At 48.0% G+C, this 12,690-nt stretch overlaps 1 protein-coding gene across 6 annotated transcripts in view; it reads right to left on the minus strand.

Annotated features, from left to right (window-relative positions):
* The window catches only part of cep83 (centrosomal protein 83), a 49,277-nt gene that overhangs the window by 29,950 nt on the left and 6,637 nt on the right, over window positions 1-12,690 (minus strand). For all 6 annotated transcript variants that reach the window (XR_011642926.1, XM_034078823.2, XM_034078822.2 and 3 more), the window contains 3 exons: window positions 6,221-6,313; window positions 5,356-5,487; window positions 4,998-5,249 (listed from right to left, as the gene is read on the minus strand). Coding sequence is in view for 5 of the 6 variants with exons in the window: in XM_034078823.2 (XP_033934714.1) it covers window positions 4,998-5,249; window positions 5,356-5,487; window positions 6,221-6,313 (477 nt within the window). In the remaining variant the exon portion in view is untranslated. The remainder of the gene's footprint in view (window positions 1-4,997; window positions 5,250-5,355; window positions 5,488-6,220; window positions 6,314-12,690) is intronic.

Below are 12,690 nucleotides of genomic sequence, written 5' to 3' on the forward strand. Positions count from 1 at the left end.
CTTGGGACCCGTTATCGTTTCCGCAGTCGTTTAGTGCCGTATTCGGTCGTCCTCGTGTGGCCGAATGGTCTATACGACACTAAACAGTAACGCAAACAACCGTTTTCGTCCTCGTGTGGCCGGGGCCTAAGCTGTGTGTGTGTTTGATGGAGAGAGAGAGGACTAAGCTGTGTGTGTGTGTGTGTGTTTGATAGAGAGAGAGAGAGAGAGAGAGAGAGAGGACTAAGCTGTGTGTGTGTTTAATAGAGACAGAGAGAGGACTAAGCTGTGTGTGTGTTTGATAGAGAGAGAGAGAGAGAGGACTAAGCTGTGTGTGTGTTTGATGGAGAGAGAGGACTAAGCTGTGTGTATGTTTGATAGAGAGAGAGAGAGAGAGAGAGAGAGAGAGGACTAAGCTATGTGTGTGTGTGTGTGTGTGTGTGTGTGTGTGTGTGTGTGTGTGTGTGTGTGTGTGTGTGTGTGTGTGTGTGTGTGTGTGTTTGATAGAGAGAGAGAGGACTAAGCTGTGTGTGTGTGTGTGTGTGTGTGTGTGTGTGTGTGTGTGTGTGTGTGTGTGTGTGTGTGTGTGTGTGTGTGTGTGTGTGTGTGTGTGTGTGTGTGTGTGTGTGTTTGATGGAGAGAGAGAGAGAGGATCCAAAAGGGGTGAGGAGAAAGTGGCTATTGCTCATGATTTATTCTGTATGTTATTCATCAATGACTCTGAACCCTGCTTTGTCACTCCCCCCTAACCTGGGATCTTTTCCAGTAAAATGACCCAGAAAATGAAGCTGTACAGTTTTCATCCCAATGCCACCTGAATGAAGCTTTGAAGCGATCCCAATGCCACCTGAATGAAGCTTTGAAGCGATCCCAATGCCACCTGAATGAAGCTTTGAAGCGATCCCAATGCCACCTGAATGAAGCTTTGAAGCGATCCCAATGCCACCTGAATGAAGCTTTGAAGCGATCCCAATGCCACCTGAATGAAGCTTTGAAGCGATCCCAACGCCACCTGAATGAAGCTTTGAAGCGATCCCAACGCCACCTGAATGAAGCTTTGAAGCGATCCCAACGCCACCTGAATGAAGCTTTGAAGCGATCCCAACGCCACCTGAATGAAGCTTTGAAGTGATCCCAATGCCACCTGAATGAAGCTTTGAAGCGATCCCAATGCCACCCGAATGAAGCTTTGAAGTGATCCACCCTCTTGGACCCTCCCAAAGCCCCTCCCCCCTCCTCCCTTCTGTCAAGCGACTTTGTTAACCACTTTGAAAAAAGGTTGATGATATTCGCTCTTCTTTTTCTGACTCACCTCTACTCACCGCTGGGTCTCCAGACCCTCCTTCCACCCGCACACTAACCTCCTTTCCCCCTCTCTCTCCAAGTGAGGTTCTTACCCTCATTACCTCTGCCCGCCCTACCACCTGTCCTCTGGACCCTATCCCTTCAAACCTCCTTCAGACTATCGCTCCTGATATTCTACCGTTTCTCACCCATTTCATCAACACTTCTCTAACTTCTGGTCACTTTCCAAACAGTCTCAAGGAGGCGAGAGTAAACCCTCTCCTAAAGAAACCCACTCTCAACCCGTCTGAGGTTATAAACTACAGGCCTGTCTCTCTCCTCCCGTTCCTGTCTAAAACACTTGAACGCGCTGTCTTTAAACAACTCTCCTGCTATCTCCATCAGAACAACCTTCTGGATCCGCACCAGTCTGGTTTCAAGGCAGGTCACTCCACAGAAACTGCCCTCCTTGCTGTCTCTGAGGAACTGCACACGGCTAAAGCAGCCTCCCTCTCCTCTGTCATCATCCTGCTGGACCTGTCTGCTGCATTCGAACCATCAGATCCTCCTTCGCACTCTCCAAGAACTTGGAGTTTCAGGCTCTGCACTTTCCCTCCTCACCTCATTCCTCAAAGACCGTACCTACAGGGTAACTTGGAGAGGGTCGGAGTCCGACCCTTGTCAATTAACTACAGGGGTCCCTCAGGGCTCTGTTCTTGGTCCCCTCCTCTTCTCCCTGTACACAAACTCGCTCGGATCTGTCATTAGCCCGCATGGTTTTTCATACCACTGCTACGCTGACGACACCCAACTAATTCTGTCCTTTCCCCGCTCAGAGACCCAGGTCGTCGCACGCATCTCTGCTTGTTTAGCTGACATCTCTCAGTGGATGTCCGCTCATCACCTCAAGCTCAACCTTGACAAAACTGAAGTGCTTTTCCTTCCGGGAAAAGATTGTCCCACTCTTGACCTGACCATCAACATCGGCTCCTCTGTTGTTTCCCCGACCCAGACTGCAAGGACTCTGGGTGAGACCCTAGATAACAACGTGTCCTTCACTGCAAACATCGCTGCTACAACCCGCTGCTGCAGATACACGCTTTACAACATCAGGAGGATGCGTCCCCAGCTGACCCAGAAAGCCACGCAGGTTCTGGTCCAGGCTCTCGTCTTCTCACGCCTAGACTACTGCAACTCCCTCCTGGCTGGTCTACCTGCATGTGCCATCCGACCTCTGCAGCTCATCCAGAATGCAGCGGCTCGTCTGGTCTTCAACCTTCCTACATTTTCCCACACCACTCCGCTCCTCCGCTCCCTTCATTGGCTTCCGGTAACTGCTAGAATACACTTCAAGACACTGGTACTTGCGTAGCATGCTGCAAATGGATCTGGCCCTTCCTACATCCAGGACATGGTTAAACTGTACACCCCAGTGCGTGCTCTACGCTCTGCATCAGCCAAACGACTCGCTGCACCCTCGCTGCGAGGGGGACCCAAGTTCCCATCAGCAAAAACACGTGGGTTTGCTATCCTGGCTCCAAAATGGTGGAATGAGCTCCCCATTGACATCAGGACAGCAGATAGCTTACACACCTTCCGGCGCAGACTGAAAACTCATCTCGTTCGACTCCACCTCGAGCGATAGAATTACTAACAAAGAACTGCTAACAGAGCACTTATATACTAATAAAGGACTGGCTTATCTATAGCCAGTTGAGTAGCACTTGAAATACTTGGCTCTATGAAACCTGATGTACTTATATGATTCTGTTTACTTCAAGGTTGTGTCTTCCTGGTCGAATGCACTTATTGTAAGTCGCTTTGGATAAAAGCATCAGCTAAATGCAATGTAATGTAATCCCAACGCCACCTGAATGAAGCTTTGAAGCGATCCAAACGCCACCTGAATGAAGCTTTGTAGTAGTGTTGCACGGTGTACCGATACTTGAAAGGTACCGCGATACCCTGCCGTTAAAAACGGTACAATTCCTCCGTTTCATTAGTATCGGTACTTTAAGAATGACGGGGAAAAGTACTCCGGTGAGAAAGCGCCGTTTTAATAAGAGCCGTATGTGTTCAGCGCTCTGCTTCCACTCCCTGCGTGCACTGCAGCCGTGCCTGCAGTCCCGCCTCTCTCAAGCACGTTCTAAGTCCCTCCCCTCTCTCGTGCACGCGCTAGCTGCCAGAGCATGTGAGAAAACGAGAAGCATCGCTGCAAGTGGGAGTGCAACTGCCGCTGCGCCTCGGCTTGTTGACAAAAAAGACGCCAGAAGCGAAATTTGGAAGTATTTGAGCTATATCTCTGACAGTGAGGGCAAGCCTACGGACACCACGAGGCCTGTCTGTGAGAAATGTTTTAGATCCCTGCAAACCAAGGGAGCCAACACATCAGACTTGGCTAAGCACCCGCCAGCTGTTTAAATAATTTAAAGACAGACAGGTTAGCGAATGTGATAGATAACATAATTACATCATGCTCAAGCCCATGCCCTCAAATCTAAGTCAAACAAGTGTCATTTATTTTGTGACAAACGAACGTTTTCGTAGTTTGACGAGGCAATTAATGGCAATGATAACTGTCTAATATGGCTATCTTTTTAGCTAACTTACCAATGTGGCTAACATCTGCAATATACATTGTCAATAATTATTTATATTACTGTACTATTACATGTTAATAAAATATAAAGAAAATTATATTTTATAAAACAAAAAACTTGTTTGAGATGATGCTTAATTTGATTTAATACGAATTATTGTCATTTATTTTGTTTATTGTTCTCATTGTCTAAAAGTTTGTGCTATGGTTCTGGTGTGAAATAAAGCACAATAATTACATTTAAGACTGTTTCCCTTTTTTTAAGAAAAGTATCGAAAAAGAATTGGAATCGCAATTCTTGACTTGGTATCGGTATCGAAACCAAAATGTTGGTATCGTGACAACACTACTTTGAAGTGATCCCAATGCCACCTGAATGAAGCTTTGAAGTGATCCCAATGCCACCTGAATGAAGCTTTGAAGTGATCCCAACGCCACCTGAATGAAGCTTTGAAGTGATCCCAATGCCACCTGAATGAAGCTTTGAAGTGATCCCAACGCCACCTGAATGAAGCTTTGAAGTGATCCCAACGCCACCTGAATGAAGCTTTGAAGTGATCCCAATGCCACCTGAATGAAGCTTTGAAGTGATCCCAATGCCACCTGAATGAAGCTTTGAAGCGATCCCAATGCCACCTGAATGAAGCTTTGAAGTGATCCCAATGCCACCCGAATGAAGCTTTGAAGTGATCCAAACGCCACCTGAATGAAGCTTTGAAGTGATCCCAACGCCACCTGAATGAAGCTTTGAAGTGATCCCAACGCCACCTGAATGAAGCTTTGAAGTGATCCCAACGCCACCTGAATGAAGCTTTGAAGTGATCCCAACGCCACCTGAATGAAGCTTTGAAGTGATCCCAACGCCACCTGAATGAAGCTTTGAAGTGATCCCAATGCCACCTGAATGAAGCTTTGAAGTGATCCCAATGCCACCTGAATGAAGCTTTGAAGCGATCCCAACGCCACCTGAATGAAGCTTTGAAGCGATTCCAATGCCACCTGAATGAAGCTTTGAAGCGATCCCAATGCCACCTGAATGAAGCTTTGAAGTGATCCCAACGCCACCTGAATGAAGCTTTGAAGCAACAAATTATTTGGAAGCGCTGTAACAAACAAAGGAGAGCAGCCGTCTCACCTCCATGGACTTCACCGCCGCCTGACTCTCTGTCAGCTGTCTGATCTGGATGCGCTGGACGTTCTCCGCCTGCTGGCCTGAGTTCTCTCTCTGGGCCCGGAGCTCCGCCCCCTCTGCCTCCAGGCCCTTCAGCCGCAGGTGGAGCTGAGCCTTCTCCCTCAGCAGAGCCTCCACTCGTCTGCCATCACGCAGCGGGTCTGAACCCTGGTACTGAGCAAGCAGCTCCTCCCGCTCCTTCTCCAGACGAGACACCTGCCAACAGAAAGGGATCATCCACAGTATTATCTTCTTTTATCATTTCACGCCAGTGTAGGACAATTGAATAAAAACACAGTGCTGACTATCAGACAACACAGACCTCTGCTTCAGAGCGGATCCTCCTCTCCTCCAGAGTACGAGCATGTTCTTCCCTCTGATGGTCAAACTGGGACTTGAGAAAAGTGAAGTTATACCGCAGCTTGTTGTACTCAGACCTGTACTTCTCGGATTCCTGGAAAGAAAATGTGTACACGGAGTAATAACACTTCTAATCAGTGAGAAGGGGATGAGAGCAATCAGGCAGACAACATGGAAATCAGCACAGACTCTCAAAGATTGTCAAAAGCCACTCGATGCTGACATCTTGACCGTTGCTATTGACTTCATAGTCACAGCTGCTGACCCTATTTAAAGCAGGAATTTAAAGATAATTCCAACATTTCCTTCTTCAATAGAAGCCATTTGCAGCTATTAATCATTTTTAACAGCAATTTCCAAAGTGACATAATCGATAACAGGAGAGAACTTTGTTCTTAGCACCGTTTCACTGTTAAGATATGTATTTGGTGCTGTATTAAATAATAGGGTTAATCACTATGTAAAAAATGTGATTTTAACTGCATACAATATATAATGACTACATAGTAGTAAGGGTGGGGGACTCTTTCACTGACCCATGTTCTCCCTCATAGGTCTATGATAATGCAAAGGACAGATTGACATCAGGGCTTGACACAAACGATGTCCCATGGTAAAAGAAAACATGTTTGGAAAGCAGCGACCTCACGATGAAAAATGGATGATATACATGTTTTCCTCTGATAATGGGAAGTGTGATGTAATCAGCAGAAGGAAAGCTAGTTAATGTTAGCTGTTAGCCGCCAGTAATGGTATTGTCTACTAAAGTTCTTGTAGCCTGACATCCCTATAATACTTATGTGCACAGACACAGACACATGACCGACCTCCTCGAGTTTATTGAACCTCTCTCTGACTGGAGCCTCCATCTCCTGCTGCACCTGAGCTCTGAGCAACTCCAGCCGCTGGGGGGTCATCACCTGCTCAAAAACACACACCGCAATACACATTTGTAGCCAGAAAGTCGATTAAAGTTATCTTACGGAGACGCAATTTTAATAATTAAAAACAACAATAATTACATCCTTGTGGTTCGCTCCACCAAACAGTCAAATTGAGCTTTAATCCATAGTGTCATCACTTCATCATTATATTCTATTAGACATTTGTTTGAAATTTGCACGAAATTGTCCAATTGTAAAAATATGAATTCTAGAGTTCTGGCCAATGACGTGTTAGGTGTGGTTACAGTAAACTTGACTTTTGACCACCACATTCTTAACAGTTCTAATGGCTGTCCCCAGCACAAAGTATGTATTTCAACCATAGACTGTATATATAAATGGACGTAGGGTCCGTGACGTCACCCATAGGATTCTGTAGAGTTGCCGTGAAGCCCTTAGTAGGCGGAGTCGGCCACTAACGGCTCGACTGTGACGTCAGTCTAATCCCGCCTGCTCCAAATAGAGAGGCGAAGTCCCTCCCTTTCCGGGAGCCTCCATGGGACCCCGGAAGCGGAAAATTATACATTGAAGTCAATGGAGAGAGAAAAGTTATCTTTTGATCCCGTTTGAATTGTGCCACGAATGACACATATGATGTTTGTCAATTTAAAAGAATATTTTGCAAGTCAAAAAAATAAAAATGTGTCGTAAAACTGTGAAGTTACACTTTTTTGTGTGTGAAACCGCTGAGTGAACTACAGGTCTCTGGTCTCGCACAATACGCGTCACCATCACAAAGACGGCCGTCACGTTAGCACATTTCACCTGTTTCTTTCAGAATGAGAACAAAAGTATAAAATGAGGTGAAAATCACTACAAGTCTGAACACGTTGAGAGCTGTACATACACGAAAGGGGAGTTAGTCGGTTCTGTAAGAGCAGCGGGACCGGCTTTACAAGATGTTGGTGAGTAATATGAGTGCAATGTGTAACGTTAATGTCAGCTAGCTAACATTAGCTAACAAGGTACACTAACGTGTTTTGTTTCAGTAACTAGTTTTCTCCTTTAGAACTTCGTGGTCTCTGTGTATGCTGTGGATAACATTAGTGTTCACAAGAACAAGGTACACTCCCGTGTTTTGTTTTAGTTGCTCTTCAGATTGAAGCAGCCAGTTTTATATCGACTATACTGTATGTGTGATCTCCTTTTACATCACGTTGTGTCATTTGAGTTTATTTGCTGTGTGTAGATTCAAGGATTTTAGTGACATGAACATGACCATCGCGGAGGCAGTCCAGTTACCATCCTTCTGTCTCCGTGAGGAGGGTGGGTCATATATTCTCAAGGAGAATCACCCATACTGGCACCAGGTCCAAGGGCAGCTGCACGTCCAAGGGCAGCTGCACATCACAGACCGGAGTCTCTGCTACTTTGTTGTGTGGACCACGAAGGAGGCGATCATCATCCCCATCCCCAAAGACCCTGCATGGCATGGACATTTCCTCCTCCTGGAGAACTTCCACACCCAGCATATGCTCCCCGTGTTGGCCAGTAGAGGAGGACATTTAAATAAACATACTCTTAACACCCTCAGACTCTGCGTTGTGTTTCGTATGTGTGATGGGGTGTTATGCAGAGGGGAGGAAAACAGGACACAGCAGATTGGGATTGTGGTGGAGATGCTGAGCAGTTATTTAATTCCATCCATCTTCTCCCGCTTATCCGTGGTCGGGTCGCGGGGGTAGCAGTTCCAGCAGAGAGCCCCAAACTTTCTTTTCCCTGGCGACATCAACCAGCTCTGACTGGGGGATCCCAAGGCGCTCCCAGGCCAGCGAAGAGATATAATCCCTCCACCTGGTCCTAGGTCTACCCCTTGGTCTCTTCCCAGCTGGACGTGCCTGGAACACCTCCCTAGGGAGGCGCCCAGGTGGCATCCTAACTAGGTGCCCGAACCACCTCAACTGGCTTCTTTCGACGCGAAGGAGGAGCGGCTCAACTCCGAGTCCCTCCCTGATGACCGAACTTCTCACCTTATCTCTAAGGGAGACACCAGCCACCCGGCGGAGGAAACCCATCTCGGCCGCTTGTATCCGCGATCTCGTTCTTTCGGTCATGACCCATCCTTCATGACCATAGGTGAGGGTAGGAACGAAAATGGCCCGGTAGACAGAGAGCTTTGCCTTCCGGCTCAGCTCCCTTTTCGTCACGACGGTGCGGTAAAGCGACTGCAATACCGCTCCCGCTGCTCCGATTCTCCGGCCCATCTCACGCTCCATTGATCCCTCACTCGAGAACAAGACCCCGAGATACTTGAACTCCTTCACTTGGGGTAAGGACTCATTCCCTACTTGGAGTGGACAGTCCATCGGTTTCCTGCTGAGAACCATGGCCTCAGATTTGGAGGTGCTGATCCTCATCCCAGCCGCTTCACACTCGGTTGCGAACCGATCCAGTGAGTGCTGAAGGTCGCAGACCGATGAAGCCATCAGAACCACATCATCTGCAAAAAGCAGTGGTGCAATCCTTAGTCCACCGAACTGCAGACCCCCCCCCCCCCCACGACTACGCCTCGAAATCCGATCCATGTATATTACAAACAGGATTGGTGACAAAGCGCAGCCCTGGCGGAGGCCAACCCTCACCGGAAATGGGTCCGACTTACTGCCGAGGACCCGGACACAGCTCTCGCTTTGGGAGTACAGAGATTGGATGGCCCTGAGTAGAGACCCCCTCACCCCATACTCCCGCAGCACCTCCCACAGTAACTCCCTGGGAACCCGGTCATACGCCTTCTCCAAGTCTACAAAACACATGTAGACCGGATAAGCGTACTCCCAGGCCCCCTCCAGGATCCTTGCGAGAGTAAAAAGCTGATCCGTCGTTCCACGACCAGGACGGAATCCGCATTGTTCCTCCTCAATCTGAGGTTCGACAATTGGCCTGACCCTCCTTTCGAGTACCTTGGAGTAAACTTTCCCGGGGAGGCTGAGTAGTGTGATGCCTCTGTAATTGGCACACACCCTCTGATCCCCCTTTTTGAAAAGGGGGACCACCACCCCGGTCTGCCACTCCTTCGGTACCGTTTCCGACTTCCACGCAACGTTGATGAGACGTGTCAACCATGACAGTCCCTCAACACCCAGAGCCTTCAGCATTTCCGGGCGGATCTCATCCACCCCCGGGGCTTTGCCACTGTGGAGTTGTTTGACGACCTCAGTGACCTCCCCCCGGGAGATTGGCGTTGATCCCCCGTCATACTCCAGCGCTGCCTCTAACATAGAGGGCGGAGTTGTCGGGTTCAGGAGTTCCTCAAAGTGTTCCTTCCAACGTCCCAACACTCCATCAGTTGAGGTCAACAACGTCCCATCCTTACTGTACACAGCTTGGATGGTTCCCTGCTTCCCCCTCCTGAGGTGTCGGACAGTTTTCCAGAACAACTTTGGTGCCGCCCGAAAGTCCTTCTCCATGTCTTCTCCGAACTTCTCCCACACCCGCTGCTTTGCCTCGGCCACGGATGAGGCTGCTGCCCTTCGGGCCTGTCGGTACCTTGCAACTGCTTCGGGAGTCCCCCGGGATAACAAATCCCTGAAGGCCTCCTTCTTCAGTCGGACGGCTTCCCTGACCACCGGTGTCCACCAGGAGGTTCGAGGGTTACCGCCCCTTGAGGCACCTAAGACCTTGAGACCACAGCTCCCCACCGCGGCTTCGGCAATAGAGGCTTTGAACACCGACCACTCTGGTTCAATGTCCCCAACCTCCACAGGAATGCCCGAAAAGCTCCGCCGGAGGTGTGAGTTGAAGGCCTCCTGAACTTGGGCCACCTCCAGACGTTCCCAGTTCACCCGAACTACACGTTTGGGCTTACCAGGTCTATCCAGAGGCTTCCCCCGCCACTCGACCCAACTCACCACCAGATGGTGATCAGTTGACAACTCCGCCCCTCTCTTTACCCGAGTGTCCAAAACATACGGCCTCAGGTCCGATGATACGATAACGAAATCGATCATGGACCTTCTGCCTAGGGTGCTCTGGTACCACGTACACTTATGAGCATCCTTATGTTCGAACATGGTGTTTGTTATGGCCAATCCATGACTAGCACAGAAGTCCAGTAACAAACCACCACTCCGGTTCAGATCAGGGGGGCCGTTCCTCCCAATCACGCCCCTCCAAGTGTCTCCATCATTGCCCACATGTGCGTTGAAGTCTCCCAGCAAGACTAAGGAGTCCCCTTCAGGAGCCCCATACAGGACTCTTTCCAGGGTCTCCAAGAAGGCCGAATACTCTGAACTGCTGTTGGGTGCATAAGCACACACAACAGTCAGAGTTTTCCCCCCCATAACCCGCAGGCGTAGGGAGGCGACCCTCTCGTCCACTGGGGTAAACTCCAACAACGAAGCACCTAACCGGGGACTTGTGAGTATCCCCACACCCGCCCGGCGCCTCACACCTTGAGCAACTCCGGAGAAGAATAGAGTCCAACCCCTATCCAGAAGTAAGGTTCCAGAACCGACGCTGTGCGTAGAGGTGAGCCCAACCAGATCCAACTGGTACCGCTCCACCTCCCGCACAAGCTCCGGCTCCTTCCCCCCCAGAGAGGTGACGTTCCACGTCCCCAAAGCCAGCTTCTGCCGCCCGGGTCTGGTCCGTCGAGACCCTCCGCTTTCACTGCCACCCGTCTGGCAGCGCACCCGACCCCATCGATGTTTCCCGTAGGTGGTGGGCCCGCGGGACAGAGAAGCGGAGGTGTTGCCCACGTTGCCTTTTCGGGCTGGGCCCGGCCGGGCTCCGTGGCAAGCCCGGCCACCAGACGCTCGCCAACGAGTCCTCCTTCTGGGCCTGGCTCCAGAAGGGGACCCCGGGCTTCCTCCGGGCCGGGTATCCTCACTTCTTGTTTTTCCTTTCATGAGGTCTTTTGAACCAATCTTAGTCTGGCCCCTTGCCTGAGACCAATTTGCCATGGGAGACCCTACCAGGAACACAAGGTTCCAGACAACACAGCCCCCAGGTTCATCAGGGCACACAAACCTCTCTACCACGGTAAGGTGCTGGTTCTTCAGAGAGGATTGTGGTGGAGATGCTGAGCAGTTATTTAATTGTTGCATGTAATTATTATTATACTGCGTGCTTCTTAGTTATTCCATCTTTTGCTGTAACATGGATCTGTATGTAACTCTATATTTACTTACCTCTATATTTACCTTATCTACCACACTTCCTTCTACATCATACACCATCATTATACATGATGGTGTATATAGGATATATATATTTGTATACATATCTGTAAATTGTATAATTGTATTTAAAAGTATTTTTGATCTCTCTGTCTATAAACACAAACTGAGTAAGATTGACAATAAAGTTGACTTTGAAAAATATATATATTCTTTATGAAAATAGTTGACTGTTGTCAAATTAATCCAAATGAAACGTTGGACTGAACTACAACGCCTTTAAATCTCTACGGACTGTTTTTCAGTGGGATGGCAAGTTCCTATCTTTAAACATTTATTAGTTTTTTCTCAGAACAGATTTGATTTTCTGAAGTTAATTTAACTTTGGCGACCATGTAAGGTCATTATTAAAAGGTACAATCAATTTGTTTAGGGTTGAATAAAATAATGATAAACATTTAATTTGGATAATTTACTGACAGAATAAGAAACTCAATGATGCTCTACTCACCTGTTCCTTTTTATAAAGTGAAACAGTTGAAACGATAGATTTTAGTAAACTTAAAAACAACCTTCTCCAAAAGCTATCAAGGAATATACCGAATACTTGTTTTAGAACTTTATTACATATTATTATATAAATAGTTTGAATGATCCATAATTGACAGAAGCTTGTGTTTACACTGACCTGTTACTCATATATTAATGTCTTTGTAACTTCAGTAAACCACGACCTCACTCATTTCTTTCATCACGGTTCAGTAAACTAAGTGACACATGAACCAGTTTAATCATTATAATAACCTAGGATTGCAACTCTTTGAAACTGTAGGTGGCTCTTAAAAGAGCCGTTGTGTTTGGGTGTGCTGGTCTCAGGTCAGTTTAAGCCCTCTCTCCGCGGATGCAGCGGGGCAGCTGGATGTCCTTGGGCATGATGGCGACCCTCTTTGCTTGGTTCATCTTACTGGGGGGCAGCTACATGGATGTCGGTGCAGTCCACAGTCATTGTGCAGTTGAAGGCAGAATGAATGTATTATCGACTCAGAATGAAGCACAACTTCATGTCATACAATACATTGACTTTGTTTGTAATTGTGTAAAAACATATGAGCATTGATTAGCAAGCAGGACCTGCAGGAACAGAGCACGGGGATGGATGGAGCTGGGAAGAGAGAAGAATAAAGAAAACAGATCAACTTCATTATCGGATATTAAAAATTCAATTTCAAAACAAGT

Source organism: Pseudochaenichthys georgianus, unplaced genomic scaffold (genome assembly GCF_902827115.2).
Source record: "Pseudochaenichthys georgianus unplaced genomic scaffold, fPseGeo1.2 scaffold_491_arrow_ctg1, whole genome shotgun sequence".
NCBI classification, from domain to species: domain Eukaryota; kingdom Metazoa; phylum Chordata; class Actinopteri; order Perciformes; family Channichthyidae; genus Pseudochaenichthys; species Pseudochaenichthys georgianus.